This window comes from Coregonus lavaretus (assembly GCF_964263955.1).
Source record: "Coregonus lavaretus genome assembly, chromosome: 4".
Taxonomy (NCBI): Eukaryota; Metazoa; Chordata; class Actinopteri; order Salmoniformes; family Salmonidae; genus Coregonus; species Coregonus lavaretus.
Window position 1 is genome coordinate 40,081,289 of NC_139991.1, and position 19,936 is coordinate 40,101,224.

The 19,936-nt window shown below is 39.9% G+C and overlaps 1 protein-coding gene across 4 annotated transcripts in view; it reads left to right on the top strand.

Moving 5' to 3' along the window:
• The first annotated feature begins 18,130 nt into the window (after nucleotides 1-18,130).
• The window catches only part of LOC311128699 (exportin-7), a 37,805-nt gene continuing 35,999 nt past the window's right edge, over nucleotides 18,131-19,936 (top strand). For 2 of the 4 annotated variants that reach the window (XM_084160931.1, XM_084160930.1), the window contains exon 1: nucleotides 18,154-18,197. In XM_084160931.1, coding sequence (XP_084017057.1) covers nucleotides 18,180-18,197 — 18 coding nt within the window. In that variant the 5' untranslated portion in view covers nucleotides 18,154-18,179. Of the gene's footprint in view, nucleotides 18,198-19,936 lie in introns of all 4 variants that reach the window. The other 2 variants (XM_084160933.1, XM_084160932.1) reach the window with 2 other exon arrangements.

Consider the following 19,936-nt stretch of genomic DNA (forward strand, 5'->3'; position numbering starts at 1 on the left):
AGATAGCGTTGGTAGTTCAGCACCACTGAAGCAGATAGCGTTGGTAGTTCAGCACCACATCCGGTTGTGACACAGCCTGGGATCGAACCCCAGGCTGTAGTGACACCGCAACACTGCGATGCAGTGCCTTAGACCGCTGCGCCACTCGGGAGGCCAGTATCGTTTCTTTTGAATGTATTTTTAATTGACAACCATTGATATAAGGAACAGTTGACTCCAGGTGTCAATAAATAAAAATCCCCCCCCCCCCCCCCCCAACGGTACAAATATTTTCACATGACCTTCCACTTGTACTGTAAAAACAAATTGCACAACCTCTCCCCTCATAGAATTCACTCAAAAATAATTATTATCACCATAAATAACAATAACTGTAGTAACCCTGTGTTTATAAATATGGATATCGAATTTGCCACTTCAGCATGGTTTTGTGGAACAGTTGATGCCACGCAGGGCTAACAGGCCAGAAGGTTGAGGGGTCGCCGACCACCACAGACTAGCTCACTCTCCCTGCCTGTATCATTACACTATGATCACGGCTGCAGACAATGATCAGCTAGGGGGAGATCTGATTTTCAACATTTATATGCTATATTTATAATTATATAAAATATATGCAACACATTTTCCACCAACAGGTTTCTGTGCCAATGCACCACACACAACCAATAAGCAACGCATAACTGTATACCGATTACTGACTTTGCGCGCTTATCATTATGGTTTGCATTTTCAACACAACAATCAAATAAAGTATGTCAATCTCGACAAACAGAAAATACATCCCTCCCTACTCAGTATTGAAGGCTTGGTTTGACAATCTCCGAATGTCATTCAACGTTTTTGAGTTTTGTAAGAGATGTTGTGTTTATGCCACACATAAAAGGTAATACATTTTCAAAGTTAAATGACAAATATTTAGGCTATATTGAAGTGTTAGGTTCTAGATTGAGGAATAGCCACTCAGACCGGAAAGGAGGCAGAACTTGTGTTTAGCTTTCCTGAATAACTGGGCTTGGTTGTCCTATGGTTATTTTGCATACAACCTTGTTCTGGGAATAGTGCAGGATTCCCAGCTAGCACATAACGTTCTGAGAACCATATGTTTATTAGGTGGTAATTTCAGTAATGTTCTCAAATTGTTCTGAGAACTATAAGAAACCGAGTTCTTCTGTGGGAATTTCAGTACTTCAGCATAATGTTTTCTACAGGTTTCCTTATGGTTCTATTTGAAGTCATGTTCTCAGAACATTAAGAAAACGTTCCATAACAAAACCAAGAAAACATTAGTAACGTTCAAAGAACGCTTTAAAAATGTTATTTAAAAACATATACAGTTGATGTCGGATGTTTACATACACCTTAGCCAACTACATTTAAACTCAGTTTTTCACAATTCCTGACATTTAATCCTAGTAAGAATTCCCTGTCTTATGTCAGTTAGGATCACCACTTATTTTAAGAATGTGAAATGTCAGAATAATAGTAGAGAGAATAATTTATTTAAGCTTTTATTTCTTTCATCACATTCCCAGTGGGTCAGAAGTTTACATACACTCAATTAGTATTTGGTAGCATTGCCTTTGAATTGTTTAACTTGGGTCAAACAGTTCGGGTAGCCTTCCACAAGCTTCCCACAATAAGTTGGTAGATCAGCTTTAATATTGCAGATAGATTGTAACTTCCATCAATGTGATTGTCTGCATCACTTCCAATCCCCCATGTTTTTTTCTCTCGCAAATATACAGTGAGGAAAACAAGTATTTGATCCCCTGCTGATTTTGTACGTTTGCCCACTGACAAAGACATGATCAGTCTATAATTTTAATGGTAGGTTTATTTGAACAGTGAGAGACAGAATAACAACAAAAAAATCCAGAAAAACACATGTCAAAAATGTTATAAATTGATTTGCATTTTAATGAGGGAAATAAGTATTTGACCCCTCTGCAAAACATGACTTAGTACTTGGTGGCAAAACCCTTGTTGGCAATCACAGAGGTCAGACGTTTCTTGTAGTTGGCCACCAGGTTTGCACACATCTCAGGAGGGATTTTGTCCCACTCCTCTTTGCAGATCTTCACCAAGTCATTAAGGTTTCGAGGCTGACGTTTGGCAACTCGAACCTTCAGCTCCTTCCACAGATTTTCTATGGGATTAAGGTCTGGAGACTGGCTAGGCCACTCCAGGACCTTAATGTGCTTCTTCTTGAGCCACTCCTTTGTTGCCTTGGCTGTGTGTTTTGGGTCATTGTCATGCTGGAATACCCATCCACGACCCATTTTCAATGCCCTGGCTGAGGGAAGGAGGTTCTCATCCAAGATGTGACGGTACATGGCCCCGTCCATCGTCCCTTTGATGCGGTGAAGTTGTCCTGTCCCCTTAGCAGAAAAACACCCCCAAAGCAAAATGTTTCCACCTCCATGTTTGACGGTGGGGATGGTGTTCTTGGGATCATAGGCAGCATTCCTCCTCCTCCAAACATGGTGAGTTGAGTTGACGCCAAAGAGCTCGATTTTGGTTTCATCTGACCACAACACTTTCACCCAGTTCTCCTCTGAATCATTCAGATGTTCATTGGCAAACTTCAGACGGGCCTATATATGTGCTTTCTTGAGCAGGGGGACCTTGCGGGCGCTGCAGGATTTCAGTCCTTCACGGCGTAGTGTGTTACCAATTGTTTTCTTGGTGACTATGGTCCCAGCTGCCTTGAGATCATTGACAAGATCCTCCCGTGTAGTTCTGGGCTGATTCCTCACCGTTCTCATGATCATTGCAACTCCACGAGGTCGGATCTTGCATGGAGCCCCAGGCCGAGGGAGATTCACAGTTATTTTGTGTTTTTTCCATTTGCGAATAATCACACCAACTGTTGTCACCTTCTCACCAAGCTGCTTGGCGATGGTCTTGTAGCCAATTCCAGCCTTGTGTAGGTCTACAATCTTGTCCCTGACATCCTTGGAGAGCTCTTTGGTCTTGGCCATGGTGGAGAGTTTGGAATCTGATTGATTGATTGCTTCTGTGGACAGGTGTCTTTTATACAGGTAACAAGATGAGATTAGGAGCACTCCCTTTAAGAGTGTGCTCCTAATCTCAGCTTGTTACCTGTATAAAAGACACTTGGGAGCCAGAAATCTTTCTGATTGAGAGGGGGTCAAATACTTATTTCCCTCATTAAAATGCAAATCAATTTATAACATTTTTGACATGTGTTTTTCTGGATTTTGTTGTTGTTATTCTGTCTCTCACTGTTCAAATAAACCTACCATTAAAATTGTAGACTGATAATTTATTTGTCAGTGGGCAAACGTACAGAATCAGCAGGGGATCAAATACTTTTTTCCCTCACTGTACTTATTATGGACACAGCATGGCCTACATTAGTTATCTTGCTGTTATTAGTTGTTGTTAGTCGTTATTAGTCCCATCCTTCAGCTCCATTCAACACCTCCCATCTATCTCTTAACACCATCCATATTGGATTTCTATTTGCCATATATTTTTCAACTGTACTGTGATGTTTCACAAAAGTTCTGAACCCTTCTATTCTCATTGTTTCTACAGATTGTAAATTGAAAATAAACATTTTTGCTGAAAGTATTATTATATTATTGATCGATTGACTATGACTTTTCAGATCACCCAGTAGTGCTATCTGCAGGGTTAGCTCCAGGTAAATATTGAAATCCTTCAGCCATTCCTGGACCTGTGACCAAAAACAAGCCACAAATGGACAGTACCAAAACAAATGATCTAATGATTCTGTCTCTTCGCAGCAAAATCTGCAGAGCTGGGAAGATTGTATCCCCAATATAAATAACATTCTATTGGTAGCAAGAATTTTGTATAATAATTTAAATTGAAAAATTCTATGTTTTGAATCCGGCATCGTTTTGCGTATCAGTTCATAAACACTATGCCATGGAATCGGTACGTAAAAAATCTCTTCCCAACTATTTTGCAATCTATATGGGACGGCTGTCAATCCTTTGGTCCTTAAATGAAACTGGTATACTTTTTTATTTATCACAATTTTCTTTAACCAATTATGTTCTTTAATGCAGGGCCGAAAGACAAGTTCCTCACTTTTTCCCCCTTCCACTTTCCTCTTCCATTTTTGCGGTAATTGTGCAATTATTTGGTTGTAATTTTGGGTAGAGCAGACATTTCCATATGTTTTTGTTAGCTGCATGTGTGACATAACTCCACCAGTCCTAACCACAATATTTGTTGCATTATTCTTTCTGTTGTTTCTGGAGGATTACATTGAAATTGCAACCAACTTTCTATGGCTTGTTTTAGAAATAGTGATATTTGGGAGATAATTTCCTTTTCAATTAACTGAAAGTGAGAGGTTGTAATCTGAATAAAGGGAAAAAGGCCATTCTTGAACATGGGGTGAGACAATCTTACTAATTTGCTAGAGAACCAGTTCGGATTTAAGTATAACTTTCGTATGACTGAAGCTTTTAGTGAAAACATGAATCATCAGCGTACAATGACACCTTTGTTTTTAAGCCCTGGATTTCTAATCCCTTATATTATTCTGATTTTAATAGCTAACATTTCGATGGCCATAATAAATAGATATGCCGATAGTGGACAACCTTGTTTTACTCCTCTTGACAGTTTAAAACTTTCTGAGCAATAGCCATTATTTACTATTTTACACCTAGGGTTACTATACATGATTTTAACCCATTTTATAAGAGATTCTCCAAAATTGAAATGCTCCAGGCATTTATATATAAACTCCAGTCGTACTTTATCAAATGCCTTTTCAAAGTCTGCTATGAATAGCAGGCCTGGTTTCCCAGATTTTTCATTGTGTTCTATTGTTTCCAGTACTTGCCTTATATTATCTCCAATGTATCATCCATGTAAAAAACCTGTCTGATTAGAATGAATAATGTCCGACAATACCTTTTTAATTCTACGTACTATACATTTTGCTAGAATTTTTGCATCACAACACTGAAGTGTAAGGGGCCTCCAATTTTTTGAATGGACTGGATCTTTATATTTCCCACTTGTATCCTGTTTCAGTAATAATGAAATCAGACCTTCTTCTTGAGTGTCTGATAATCTACCATTTACATAGGAGTGGTTAAAACATGCCAATAACGGTCCTCTGAGTATATCAAAAAAGGTTTGGTATACCTCGACTGGTATGCCATCCAACCCTGGAGTTTTCCTGGACTTAAAGTCTTTAATTGCATCCAGAAGTTCCTCCTGTGTAATTTCACCTTCACATGAGTCTTTCTGTATGGCTGTTAATTTTACATTATCAATAGAATAAAAATCCCTACAATTAGCTTCAGTTAGAGAAGATGGAGGCGACTGAAACGAAAACATATGCTTAAAGTACTTTGCTTCCTCCTTCAAAATATAATTTGGTGAATCATGGTGACTACATCATTTGTAACCAGTTTCAGTAAATTATTTTTGGTAGCATTTCTATGTTGAAGATAAAAAAATAATTTGGTTCATTTTTCCCCATATTCCATCCAGTTTGCTTTATGTTTTATAATATATTACACTTGATCTTTCTTGAATAAGTTTCTCCATTTCTTTTAGTTTTTCCTCTAATCTATTCTGAGCCTCTCTATGTTACAGTTTTTATTGCTATCTATCTGTTATGTTAGACCTTCTATTTCCTTTGTTAGTATGGACTCTTTTGACCTAAATTGCTTTTGTTTTCGAGATGAGTACTGAATTGCATGGCCTCTAAAGGCACATTTAAAAGTGTCCCATACAATATGGGGATCTGCTCTACCTATGTAATGTCGGAAAAAAACAGTTATAATTTCCTCTGTCCTAGTTAAAAACAAGTTATCATCCAATAGGCTTTGATTAAATGTCCAATATCCTCGCCCACGTGGAAATTCAGTAAGAGTAATGTATATGCCAATTATATGATGGTCCGACCGCATTCTGTCCCCTATCAACACTTTTTAAACTTTTGGTGCCAACGAGAATGACATTAGAAAGAAGTCAAGACGACTAGCTTGATTGAGTCTCCGCCATGTATATCTCACTAGGTCAGGATATTTAAGCCTCCATATATCTACTAATTCTAATGTATCCATGACATTCATGATTTCCTTAAGCGCATGAGGGTGATAGTTTGTAGTGTGACTTCCTTTACGGTCCATTGAGCTATTTAAAACAGTATTATAATCTCCCACCATAATAATAGAGTCTTGTATTGCTTGCATGGTTGATAATTTATTATATATATTGTCAAAGAAGTGTGGATCATCATTATTTGGTCCGTAAAGGTTAATGAGCCATCTCTGTTTATGGTCCAATAACATATTTAAAATCATCCATCTCTCTTGCGGATCTGTTTGGACAATTTGCACATTTGGATCGAAATTACTGTTAATTAATATCATCACCCCTTTTGAGTTTCTTTGCCCATGGGAGAAGTATATTTCGCCCCCCCCCCCAGTCCTTTTCCCACACAACTTCATCTAGAATTGTTGAATGAGTTTTCTGTAAACAACAGATATTATATTCCTTCTCTTTGAGCCATGTAAATATTGTTCTTCTTTTGTTATTATCTGCTAAGCCATTACAATTATAACTGGCTATACTTATTTCACCACTTACCATAATGAGATACAGGTTTCAAATCTATTTATCATAATATATGTTTGTAAATTTACCAATAAAAAATACCATAGTGATTGAGTGTCCATATAGCTGTCCCATTATATTTGCATTGCTACTAAGTAACCCTCCAATTGTTCTCCACTATTCCCCCCGCTAAAGCCCCTCCCCATCCCAAGTTGGGTTGTCATCCCAGTGATCGGCATACCACCCACGTCCCCCCGGATCCCTAGGCCCCCGAGAGGCCAGGACCCATCCTTCGAAAACAGCACACAGTGCCACCCACAAAACAGAAGCAGGTCAACCGCCAAAAGCATTTCCAATGCTCTCACCTCAATATACAGTTGAAGTCTGAAGTTTTCATACACTTAGGTTGGAGTCATTAAAACTTGTTTTTCAGCCACTCCACACATTTCTCGTTAACAAACTATAGTTTTGGCAAGTCGGTTAGGACATCTACTTTGTGCATGACACAAGTAATTTTTCCAACAATTGTTTACAGACAGATTATTTCACTTAGAATTCACTGTATCACAATTCCAGTGGGTCAGAAGTTTACATACACTAAGTTGAATGTGCCTTTACACCAGGGGTGTCAAACGTAGGCCCGCAAACGGGTTTAATCCGGCCCGCGAGATGATTTTTTTGGGGGGGGGTTAAATTCAATAAAATAAACTGCTGTTCCAATTGCGTCCACTGGATGGCGCAATAGCAATTGTGTTAAGCAAGCAAACTGTTTATACCGGGGCAGAGCAAGTAGGTCAAGCACGTGCAGCCAATGAACTACTTTGTTTTGCCCGCGATATTTATTACGGCTTCTACTTTTAACATTATGTGCTTTGGCACCCTCATTGCCCCAATATGTCTCTGTCAAAAAAGAGAAAAGTGGACACAGAGTGCAGAGTGTTCCAAGAAAAATGGTTATCCTATTTAATCACGGAATTGAATGGGAAAGCTGTATGTTTGGTGTGTTCAGAGCATGTTGCAGTGCTGAAAGAATATAACCTTCGTCGCCACTATGTGAGTCTTCATGCCGACAAATATGACAACTTTCAAGGACCACGGAGATGAGAGAAGGTGAAGGAACTGTTGGCGGGTCTGAAGAAACAGCAGTCTGTGTTTACTCACAGCCGAGACATCAGTGACACTGCAGTGAAAGCTAGCTACCTCATTGCTAATGAAATCGCAGTGGCTTCAAAACCATTTAGTGAGGGTGAATTTGTAAAAACATGCATGATGAAGGCAGCAGAGATTGTGTGCCCTGAAAAGCGGCAGGCTTTTGCAAATATCAGCCTGACAAGAAACACAGTTGCAGACAGGATTTCCGATCTTTCAGTGGATTTGGACAGCCAGTTGAAGCAAAAAGTAAAGTCATTTATTGCGTTTTCGGTTGCAATTGATGAAAGCACGGACATTACAGATGTTGCACAACTGGCCATTTTTTCATCCGCGGAGTTGATGACACATTGACCGTCACCGAGGAGTTCGTGGAGTTGGTGCCGATGACAGATACAACGACAGCAGCTGATATTTTTACCGCACTCGTCGGCGCGCTGGACAGGGTCGGAGTGGACTGGCCCGCGCTGTCAGCCTGGCTACAGATGGTGCGCCCTCAATGATCGGGAAAAAAGCAGGCGTTGTGACAAAGTTCAGAGAGAAAGTGCAATCTGCAAATGGAGGACGTGATTTTTTGACTTTTCACTGTATTTTGCACCAGGAGGCTTTGTGTTGCAAGTCATTAAAGATGGATAACGTCATGAAGGTGGTCATCCAAACTGTTAATTTCATCCGATCCAGAAGCCTGAATCACCGTCAGTTTGACAGCCTTCTCAGAGAGAAAGACCACATCTATGGCCTGCCATACCACACTGAGGTAAGATGGTTAAGCCGAGGTGCTGTGCTGAGGCGTTTCTTTGATTTACGAGAAGAAATTGAACAGTTCATGGAAGAAAAGGGCAAACCAGTGTTAGAATTTCATTCCGCAGAATGGATGCCGGACCTTGCATTTATGGTGGATGTTACAGAGCACGTGAATAACTTGAACAAACAGCTGCAAGGGCGCAACAAAGTTGTCACGCAGTATTATGACAGCATACGTTCTTTCAAGTTGAAGCTGTCATTGTGGGAGACGCAACTTGCCGGTGGTGATGCAGCTCACTTCCCCTGTCTGAAAAATGTGTGCGCGACCCAACATGTGGCAGACATGAAGCGGTTCAAAGATAAAATAACGGGACTGTTACGGGAGTTTGAGCAACGCTTTCAGATTTATGTTTATATGTTTTTATGTTGATGTGCTATTGTTTTTAATTGTTTTTATTTTATTTGTATATTTAACCTATTCTTGACTCTGTGGTTCTTGCACTTGTTTGGGGAACAGGATTTCATTATTTTTATCTACATTTCTGCCTGAGAAATGACACCCTGATATAGTTCTGTGATCTGTGATATACTTCTGTGAATCACTGAGGCATTGTGTGTTTGTGTGTTCTTTGTCCTCAGAACTTTCAAATAACTTGGTGTTTTATGATTAATAGTGATGTTGTGCTTTTGGACACTGTCCTCAGGCTCCAGCTTTATGTTTATATGTTTTTATGTTGATGTGCTATTGTTTTTAATTTATTTTATTTTATTTGTATATTTAACCTATTCTTGACTCTGTGGTTCTTGCACTTGTTTGGGGAACAGGATTTCATTATTTTTATCTACATTTCTGCCTGAGAAATGACACCCTGATATAGTTCTGTGATCTGTGAAACAGTTCTGTTAATCACGGAGCCATTGTGTGTTTGTGTTCTTTTTCTTTAGAATTTTCAAATAAACTTGACGTGTTTTATGATTAATAGTGATGTTGTGCTTGTACTATTTTGGACACACTGTCCTCAGGCTCCAGCTTTATGTTGTATGTTGATCGTATTAAAACAAAGAAAACAATCTGAAGTTGTTGTTTTTAAGTTATATATACCATGATTTTTCCGGTCCGGCCCACTTGGGAATAGATTTTCCTCCATGTGGCCCCTGAGCTAAAATGAGTTTGACACCCCTGCTTTAAACAGTTTGGAAAATCATGGCTTTAGAAGCTTCTGATAGGCTAATTGACATAATTTGAGTCAATTGGAGGTGTACCTGTGGATGTATTTCAAGGCCTGCCTTCAAACTCAGTGCCTCTTTGCTTGACATCATGGGAAAATCAAAAGAAATCAGCCAAGACCTCAGAATTTTTTTTTAGACCACCACAAGTCTGGTTCATCCTTGGGAGCAATTTCCAAACGCCTGAAGGTACCACGTTCATCTGTACAAACAATAGTATGCAAGTATAAATACCATGGGACCACGCAGCCATCATACCGCTCAGGAAGGAGACGCGTTCTGTCTCCTAGAGATGAACGTACTTTGGTGCGAAAAGTGCAAATCAATCCCAGAACAACAGCAAAGAACCTTGTGAAGATGCTGGAGGAAACAGGTACAAAAGTATCTATATCCACAGTAAAACGAGTCCTATATCGACATAACCTGAAAGGCCGCTCAGCAAGGAAGAAGCCACTGCTCCAAAACTGCCATAAAAAAGCCAGACTACGGTTTGCAACTGCACATGGGGACAAAGATTGTACTTTTTGGAGAAATGTCCTCTGGTCTGATGAAACAAAAATAGAACTGTTTGGCCATAATGACCATCGTTATGTTAGGAGGAAAAAGGGGAATGCTTGCAAGCCGAAGAACACCATCCCAACCGTGAAGCACGGGGTGGCAGAATCATGCTGTGGGAGTGCTTTGCTGCAGGAGGGACTGGTGCACTTCACAAAATTGATGGCATCATGAGGAAGGAAAATTATGTGGATATATTGACGCAACATCTCAAGACATCAGTCAGGAAGTTAAAGCTTGGTTGCAAATGGGTCTTCCAAATGGACAATGACCCCAAGCATCCTTCCAAAGTTGTGGCAAAATGGCTTAAGGACAACAAAGTCAAGGTATTCGAGTGGCCATCACAAAGCAATGACCACAATCCTATAGAAAATGTGTGGGCAGAACTGAAAAGGCGTGTGCGAGCAAGGAGGCCTACAAACCTGACTCAGTTACACCAGCTCTGTCAGAAGGAATGGGCCAAAATTCACCCAACTTATTGTGGGAAGCTTGTGGAAGGCTACTCGAAACGTTTGACCCAAGTTAAACAATTTAAAGGCAATGCTACCAAATACTAATTGAGTGTATGTAAACTTCTGACCCACTGGGAATGTGATGAAATAAATAAAAGCTGAAATAAATCATTCTCTCTACTATTATTCTGACATTTCACATTCTTCAAATAAAGTGGTGATCCTAACTGACCTAAGACAGGGATTTTTTACTAGGATTAAATGTCAGGAATTGTGAAAAACTGAGTTTAAATGTATTTGGCTAAGTTGTATGTAAACTTCCGACTTCAGCTGTATATATAGCTATTAAAAATACATATATATTCAAATATCTTGCATATCTTAATTTCCATCATTATCAATTAATATGCATAATAATGTTGGCAGTTCATGCGAAGGATTGTTACCTATAACCCGGATTGCCATTGTATTATATTACATTTTTGTCAAGCAATTCTTATTTTAGCAAACAATTATTGTGGTTCATCCTATATTCTCCCTAACGTCCTTACCCCCTTGCAACAGATGTGGGATACACACACACACACACACACATACTCTAACACACTCAACCCCTTTCCTCCACAATCAACCATAAGCTCAGATGCTCAACAGTTGTTACATCCCAGAACCCAACTCAAGAAAATACCTGATTTACGAATGCATATACAGTTATAGCTGTTTGAGAAAGCATGCAAGATTGGCCACACCTGATATTAATTAGTGCTTGTTTCCTTTCAATTGGGGTCTGTTAGAATATACTAAAATGTACAGCTTTGTATGAGGAACAAAAAAAATCCTGGTGGCTCATTGGACTAATTTCATGGCTAGAGAACTGAAGGTCATAGGTTAGAATCTCACTGATGCCGTGTCACAATAAAAAATAAATGTGTTTCCATGATTAATGCCTAAGCAAATTACATTTGTGTGTCCTATTTGTGCTTGGAGTTCAAAACAGTTAACCCAAACTAAGCATTCTCAGAACATTAAAACGTCCTAGAAAATTGTTCAGGGAACCATAGTAAAACGTTCTCAGAACCTACCTGCAATCTAAAAATGAAAGTTCCCCGAACAGGTGAAATGTTCATTTCCGTTTAACAAACGTTCAGTTTTACTGGTCAGGAAACTTAAGGCTTCGTTCCCAGAACCAATGGGAAACCAAAAACATATGTTCCTACAACTTCCAAGGAACCAAATGTGCTAGCTGGGTATATTGACCAGTAAGCGTGTGGAAAAGCGTAGTGCATAAGGGAAGTACCAAAACATCTTGATAGGGGAGGTGCACGCAAGCGAATTAGGAAATGTGGCTATATGGAATACATTATATAGTCAAACCTGCAAAATGGCGAATGTTAATCAGGGACAAAACGCACTACCCTCCCCTGTGCCAAATAAAAACACACACAACCCTCACCAAAGCAAAAAAAAAGTTAGACAGCCCTCCCCTTTTGTGGACCAGCCTCCCCACCCCAGTAAATTTCGAACTATCCCTTAGAAGAGGGGAGAGACATAGATAGTGGTCCTGTAGGGGTATTAAAAACCTATCTCTCTCCTCAGTGGACAGAGGCAGCACTGAAGGATTATGGGGGATTACCAATACTGTATGTCCGTCAATCCTAAAATAACCCTCACCCAGGCCATAAGTCCCTAAAATGACCATACCACAATCGGTTTTGTTGATGTTTGGAGTGTAAACAAACACTTAACGGCAACAGCGAGAGAGGGATGGCGAGAAAGAAAGATTATTTCCCTGTCATCTATTTTATACGTTCATATATGTTTACTTTGGAGAGAGACAGAGATATATATATATATATATATATATATATATATATATATATATATATATATATACACACACAGTGCATTTGGAAAGTATTCAGACCCCTTGACTTTTTCCACATTTTGTTACGTTACAGTCTTATTCTAAAATTGATTAAATAATTGTTTTCCCTCATCAATCTACACACAATACCCCATAATGACAAAGCGAAACAGGTTAAGAAATTCTTGCAAATGTAGTAAAAATAAAAAACTGAAATACCTTATTTACATAAGAATTCAGACCCTTTGCTATGAGATTCAAAATTGAGCTCATGAGGGGGAAAAAACAATTTTGTTACGTTAGAGCCTTATTCTAAAATTGATTAAATTGTTTCCCCCCGTCATTACTCTACACACAATACCCCATAATGACAAAGGAAAAACAGGTTTTTAGAAATTTTTGCAAATGTATTAAAAATAAAAAACGGAAATATCACATTTACATCAGTATTCAGACCCTTTCCTCAGTACTTTGTTGAAGCACCTTTGGCAGCGATTATAGCCTCGAGTCTTCTTGGGAATGACGCTATAAGCTTTTTTGGTTACTACATGATTCCATATGTGTTATTTCATAGTTTTGATGTCTTCACTATTATTCTACAATGTCGAAAATAGTAAAAATAAAGAAAAACCCTTGAATGAGTAGGTGTTTCTCAAATGACTGCCTCGCCTGGTTCACCAACTACTTCTCAGATAGAGTTCAATGTGTCAAATCGGAGGGCCTGTTATCTGGACCTATGGCAGTCTCTATGGGGGTGCCACAGGGTTCAATTCTTGGGCCGACTCTTTTCTCTGTGTATATCAATGACGTCGCTCTTGCTGCTGGTGACTCTCAGATCCACCTCTACGCAGACAACACCATTTTGTATACATCTGGCCCTTCATTGGACACTGTGTTAACAAACCTCCAAACGAGCTTCAATGCCATACAACACTCCTTCAGTAGCCTCCAACTGCTCTTAAACACTAGTAAAACTAAATGCATGCTCTTCAACCGAACGCTGCTTGCACCCGCCCACCCGACTAGAATCACTACTCTTGACGGGTCTGACCTAGAGTATGTGGACAACTACAAATATCTAGGTGTCTGGTTAGACTGTAAACTCTCCTTCCAGACTCACATTAAGAATCTCCAATCCAAAGTTAAATCTAGAATCGGTTTCCTATTTCGCAACAAAGCCTCCTTCACTCATGCTGCCAAACATGCCCTCGTAAAACTGACTATCCTACCGATCCTTGACTTCGGCGATGTCATTTACAAAATAGCCTCCAACACTCTACTCAGCAAATTGGATGTAGTCTATCACAGTGCCATCCGTTTTGTCTCCAAAGCCCCATATAATACCCACCACTGTGACCTGTACGCTCTTGTTGGCTGGTCCTCACTACATATTCGTCGCCAAACCCACTGGCTCCAGGCCATCTATAAATCACTGCTAGGCAAATCCCCGCCTTATCTTAGCTCATTGGTCACCATAGCAACACCCACCCGTAGTCTGCGCTCCAGCAGGTATATCTCACTGGTCATCCCCAAAGCCAACACCTCCTTTGGCCGCAATTCCTTCCAGTTCTCTGCTGCCAATGACTGGAACGAAATGCAAAAATCTCTGAAGCTGGAGACACTTATCTCCCTCACTAACTTTAAGCATCAGCTGTCAGAGCACCTTACCGATCACTGCACCTGTACACAGCCCATCTGAAATTAGCCCGCCCAACTACCTCATCCCTATATTGTTATTTATTTTGCTCATTTGTACCCCAGTATCTCTATTTGCACATCATCTCTTGCACATCTATCATTCCAGTGTTAATACTAATTGTAATTATTTTGCACTATAGCCTATTTATTGCCTTACCTCCATAACTTGCTACATTTGCACACACTGTATATATATGTATTTCTGTTGTATTTTTGACTTTGTTTTGTTTTACACCATATGTAACTCTGTGTTGTTGTTTTTATCGCACTGCTTTGCTTTGTCTTGGCCAGGTCGCAGTTGTAAATGAGAACTTGTTCTCAACTGGTTTACCTGGTTAAATAAAGGTGAAAAAAAAAATAATAATAATAATAAGAAGAAGAAATAAAACAAAAATAAAAAACTAACAAAAATAAAAAAAATATATAGTGTTCTAAAACTTTTGACCGGTAGTGTATATATACAGTGGGGAGAACAAGTATTTGATACACTGCCGATTTTGCAGGTTTTCCTACTTACAAAGCATGTAGAGGTCTGTAATTTTTATCATAGGTACACTTCAACTGTGAGAGACGGAATCTAAAACAAAAATCCAGAAAATCACATTGTATGATTTTTAAGTAATTAATTTGCATTTTATTGCATGACATAAGTATTTGATCACCTACCAACCAGTAAGAATTCCGGCTCTCACAAACCTGTTAGTTTTTCTTTAAGAAGCCCTCCTGTTCTCCACTCATTACCTGTATTAACTGCACCTGTTTGAACTCGTTACCTGTATAAAAGACACCTGTCCACACACTCAATCAAACAGACTCCAACCTCTCCACAATGGCCAAGACCAGAGAGCTGTGTAAGGACATCAGGGATAAAATTGTAGACCTGCACAAGGTTGGGATGGGCTACAGGACAATAGGCAAGCAGCTTGGTGAGAAGGCAACAACTGTTGGCGCAATTATTAGAAATGGAAGAATTCAAGATGACGGTCAATCATCCTTGGTCTGGGGCTCATTGCAAGATCTCACCTCGTGGGGCATCAATGATCATGAGGAAGGTGAGGGATCAGCCCAGAACTACACGGCAGGACCTGGTCAATGACCTGAAGAGAGCTGGGACCACAGTCTCAAAGAAAACCATTAGTAACACACTACGCCGTCATGGATTAAAATCCTGCAGCGCACGCAAGGTCCCCCTGCTCAAGCCAGTGCATGTTCAGGCCCGTCTGAAGTTTGCCAATGACCATCTGGATGATCCAGAGGAGGAATGGGAGAAGGTCATGTGGTATGATGAGACAAAAATAGAGCTTTTTGGTCTAAACTCCACTCGCCGTGTTTGGAGGAAGAAGAAGGATGAGTACAACCCCAAGAACACCATCCCAACCGTGAAGCATGGAGGTGGAAACATCATTCTTTGGGGATGCTTTTCTGCAAAGGGGACAGGACGACTGCACCGTATTGAAGGGAGGATGGATGGGGCCATGTATCGCGAGATCTTGGCCAACAACCTCCTTCCCTCAGTAAGAGCATTGAAGATGGGTCGTGGCTGGGTCTTCCAGCATGACAACGACCCGAAACACACAGCCAGGGCAACTAAGGAGTGGCTCCGTAAGAAGCATCTCAAGGTCCTGGAGTGGCCTAGCCAGTCTCCAGACCTGAACCCAATAGAAAATCTTTGGAGGGAGCTGAAAGTCCGTATTGCCCAGCGACAGCCGCGAAACCTGAAGGATCTGGAGATGGTCTGTATGGAGGAGTGGGCCAAAATCCCTGCTGCAGTGTGTGCAAACCTGGTCAAGACCTACAGGAAACGTATGATCTCTATAATTGCAAACAAAGGTTTCTGTACCAAATATTAAGTTCTTCTTTTCTGATGTATCAAATACTTATGTCATGCAATAAAATGCAAATTAATTACTTAAAAATCATACAATGTGATTTTCTGGATTTTTGTTTTAGATTCTGTCTCTCACAGTTGAAGTGTACCTATGATAAAAATTACAGACCTCTACATGCTTTGTAAGTAGGAAAACCTGCAAAATCGGCAGTGTATCAAATACTTGTTCTCCCCACTGTATATATATATATATATATATATATATATATATATATATATATATATATATATATATATATATATAGAGAGAGAGAGAGAGAGAGAGAGAGAGAGAGAGAGAGAGAGAGAGAGAGAGAGAGAGAGAGAGAGAGAGAGAGAGAGAGAGAGAGAGAGAGAGAGAGAGAGAGAGAGAGAGAGAAGGCAGACATGGCTCTCAAGAGAAGACAGGCTATGTGCACACTGCCCACAAAATGAGGTGGAAACTGAGCTGCACTTCCTAACCTCCTGCCAAATGTATGACCATATTAGAGACACATATTTCCCTCAGATTACAGCGATCCACAAAGAATTCGAAAACAAACCCAATTTTGATAAACTCCCTTATCTACTGGGTGAAAAACCACAGTGTGCCATCACAGCTGCAAGATTTGTGACCTGTTGCCACAAGAAAAGGGCAACCAGTGAAGAACAAACACCATTGTAAATACAACCCATATTTATGTTTATTTATTTTCCCATTTGTACTTTAACTATTTGCACATTGTTACAACACTGTATATATACATAATATGACATTTTAAATGTCTTTATTCTTTTGAAACTTCTGAGTGTAATGTTTACTGTTAATATTTATTGTTTATTTCACTTTTGTTTACTATCTACTTCACTTGCTTTGGCAATGTTAACATACATTTCCCATGCCAATAAAGCCCTTAAATTGAATTGAATTGAATTGAGAGAGAGAGCGAGCGAGCGAGAGAGACAGAGAGAGACAGAGAGAGAGAGAAGAGAGGCTAGTAATGTGGGTGAAAAATAAACATCCATAAGACCAGCCATCTCTCTCCCTCCCCAGCCAGTCTCCTGCTGCTGCAGACAGGTTAGGTCAGACTGGGACTGGACAACACCAGGGTATACCTCTCATCTCACCCACATACCTTCCCATTGAGACATGATGACATTTACCATCTATTATCCTGTAGTCATAAAGCAGGCACTTTTCTTTTTTTTAAATTCAACCAAAGGATTGAAACATAGACTGTTAGAGGGGGGTGTCATCTGGTGGTAAAACATGGAACTGTCCTGGAAATCCATATTCCTGAGAATAGCACTGGCATGACCTCACTCAGAATGATGTTGTTTAGGCCTACTGGTCCATCTGTGATAATATAATAGTGTAACAGAGGTGATCTAAGTAACCTTACCTGAGACCTGAGAACTTGTGTTGGCTCCCCATTGGTTCCCTGAGCTAATGCACAGGTTTTGGTTTAGTTGGTTTATGTGCTTTTTTGGAACCTGGAGAGCCAGGTTCAAATCCTGTCAGTCACACTGGGCACGTAACTCGAATGGATATCTGCAAGAAGAATGAGGTCAAAATGGGCTGAAGTGTAAAGGTAGTTTGAATCCATGCTTGCGTGATGTGTAACCATACCTGAGACCTGAACACTTCAGTTGGCTCTAGACTGTGAAGCAAAGCATTATTAAAGGAAGCAAAGGTTTACAACATTTATGTCCCCAATCCCCAAAGCAGACACATAGCACTGGAATACTACATATCTACGCGTATTTAACTACTATTTAGCATGCAGTGCCACAGTCATAACCCTTTATATACTGTTTGATTAAACTAATTCCAGAACAGAAACTAGCAGAATTAAGCAGTTTCCCTTTAAGAGCCATGTAAACAAAGAGCGGGTTTGCTTTATGTGAGCAGTATTTTATTTTACGCAATTTTTTATTCTGTAAAGTTGCACGGGGTTCCCAACGATTGCGCGACTCGCGAGCGTAAATCCTTAGTGAATGTGAAAATCTGCGCGCATTCACTTTGTCTGGGGGAGTGAGAGAGGAGCATGAATGGAGCAAAATGGCGGATCATGTGCAGGTAACCCCAGCTTTATGTTTTTGTAGTATATACATCCACAATAAGCCTTTGAATGAGCTGTAATAGATATTTAGATATGTTATTTCATATATAGAGTGAATGTATCCCCAAAGCATCCATAAAGCAGTCGCCGTACAGGTTGTGTGTGATATGTAGAGGATGCGGACTGCAGTGTTGACTTGTGGCCTGTCATCGTGTAACGTTAGCTTTCGCCGTTCAGCTAGCTAACTACCTAGAGATGCGGACAGAACAACACATTTGTGTTTATGAAACAGGACGGTTTCTACGGGGCGAATGTATCGCTTGTAGCAGCTAGCCATCTCGTTATTGTGTTTTATCTCGTGCCTTTTAAGGAAGTAACGTTAAACAACACCTTCAACAGATATTTTCAATGGGTAGGCCTATCTGCTAGCTAGGAGAAGATGGGGGAAATGCTTGCTAGCGACAGTAACGTTAGCTAGCACTAATTGGTTAGCAACTCTCACTACAGCCTTCGCCGTCCTGAACTAAAATGTATATAATGTGCAAATGTCATTGTTCGATTATGATTGGCTTGCTTGATCAGACCTCAATGTTGTGCTATTGGTTAGCGAACTAATTAGCTGTTGCTAGCTTACAATCAGCACAAGACATTTCTCCCGCGCTATCCCGTTCGAAATATCATTGAGTTTTTACACGCTGTGAGCTGGAATGTAGCTAGCTAGACAGCTCGTGCATTGTTGTTAGTTGGCTACTTAAACCACACCGTGCATATTTTGCAACCAGAACAATAATGTTCCATTGCGAAACTGACACGAATAGCTAACTAACTCTGGCATGGAGCATAGCATTAACAAAACAGCTAACATTTACCTTGCACAACTAGCCCACTTTCCAGCCAATTCTACATAACTAGCTTGTAGCTGGAATGCTGGCTGTGTAGAGCTGTCATGTGGACGCCTTGTACCATGGACATTAGGTAGCACTTACAGCTGACACCTCAAGCAATGAATAGATTAACTACATTGTACAATGTTTCCCTGTAAATGTACAGCATTATACTGGCACCAGAGTTGCCAGCTTAATACTTTAATTTTGCTTTACAGCAGAGATGCTGTAAAATATTTTACAGTACTATTTCCCATACTGCAAAACATATTACCTCAACCCTGCTGTACATTTAGAGGGATGCTGTAATGTTTTACAGTAAGGAAAATAGTACTGTGAAATGAATTACAGCATCTTTGCTGTAAAGCAAAATTACAGTATTAAGCTGGCAACTCTGGTGAAATTGTCCTTGAAATCAAAATGTAAGATGAACAATACATTTGTACATAAAATGTATTTATTCTAATTGGTAACAACAAATTAACAGAATTGGCAATAGAAGTAACAACAGTTAACACATGTAACCAAATAAGAGCATCATTACAACACTAATTTAAAAACTATATTGGTGAGGGAGATGGAGTTAAAATTGGGATTGGGTACAATCCTAGGTCTGTCAGGGGCAACTATATTTGGGGTAAGGGGGTTCAGAGGCGGTGAAACACAACGGGAAAGTTTGGGCAGGAGAGAGAAGTCAGCGCAGCATCAGGTGATCCTCATGGGGCTCCATAACAATCATCCTCAGTTCTGATTTGTCAGCTCTTCTCACCCCTAGGACAAGCATAGAAAAATACATTAATAGAATGACAGCACTGTGGGTATAAAGACAGGTGACAAGGGACATATCAAGTTGGTGTTGTGTGTGTACTTGC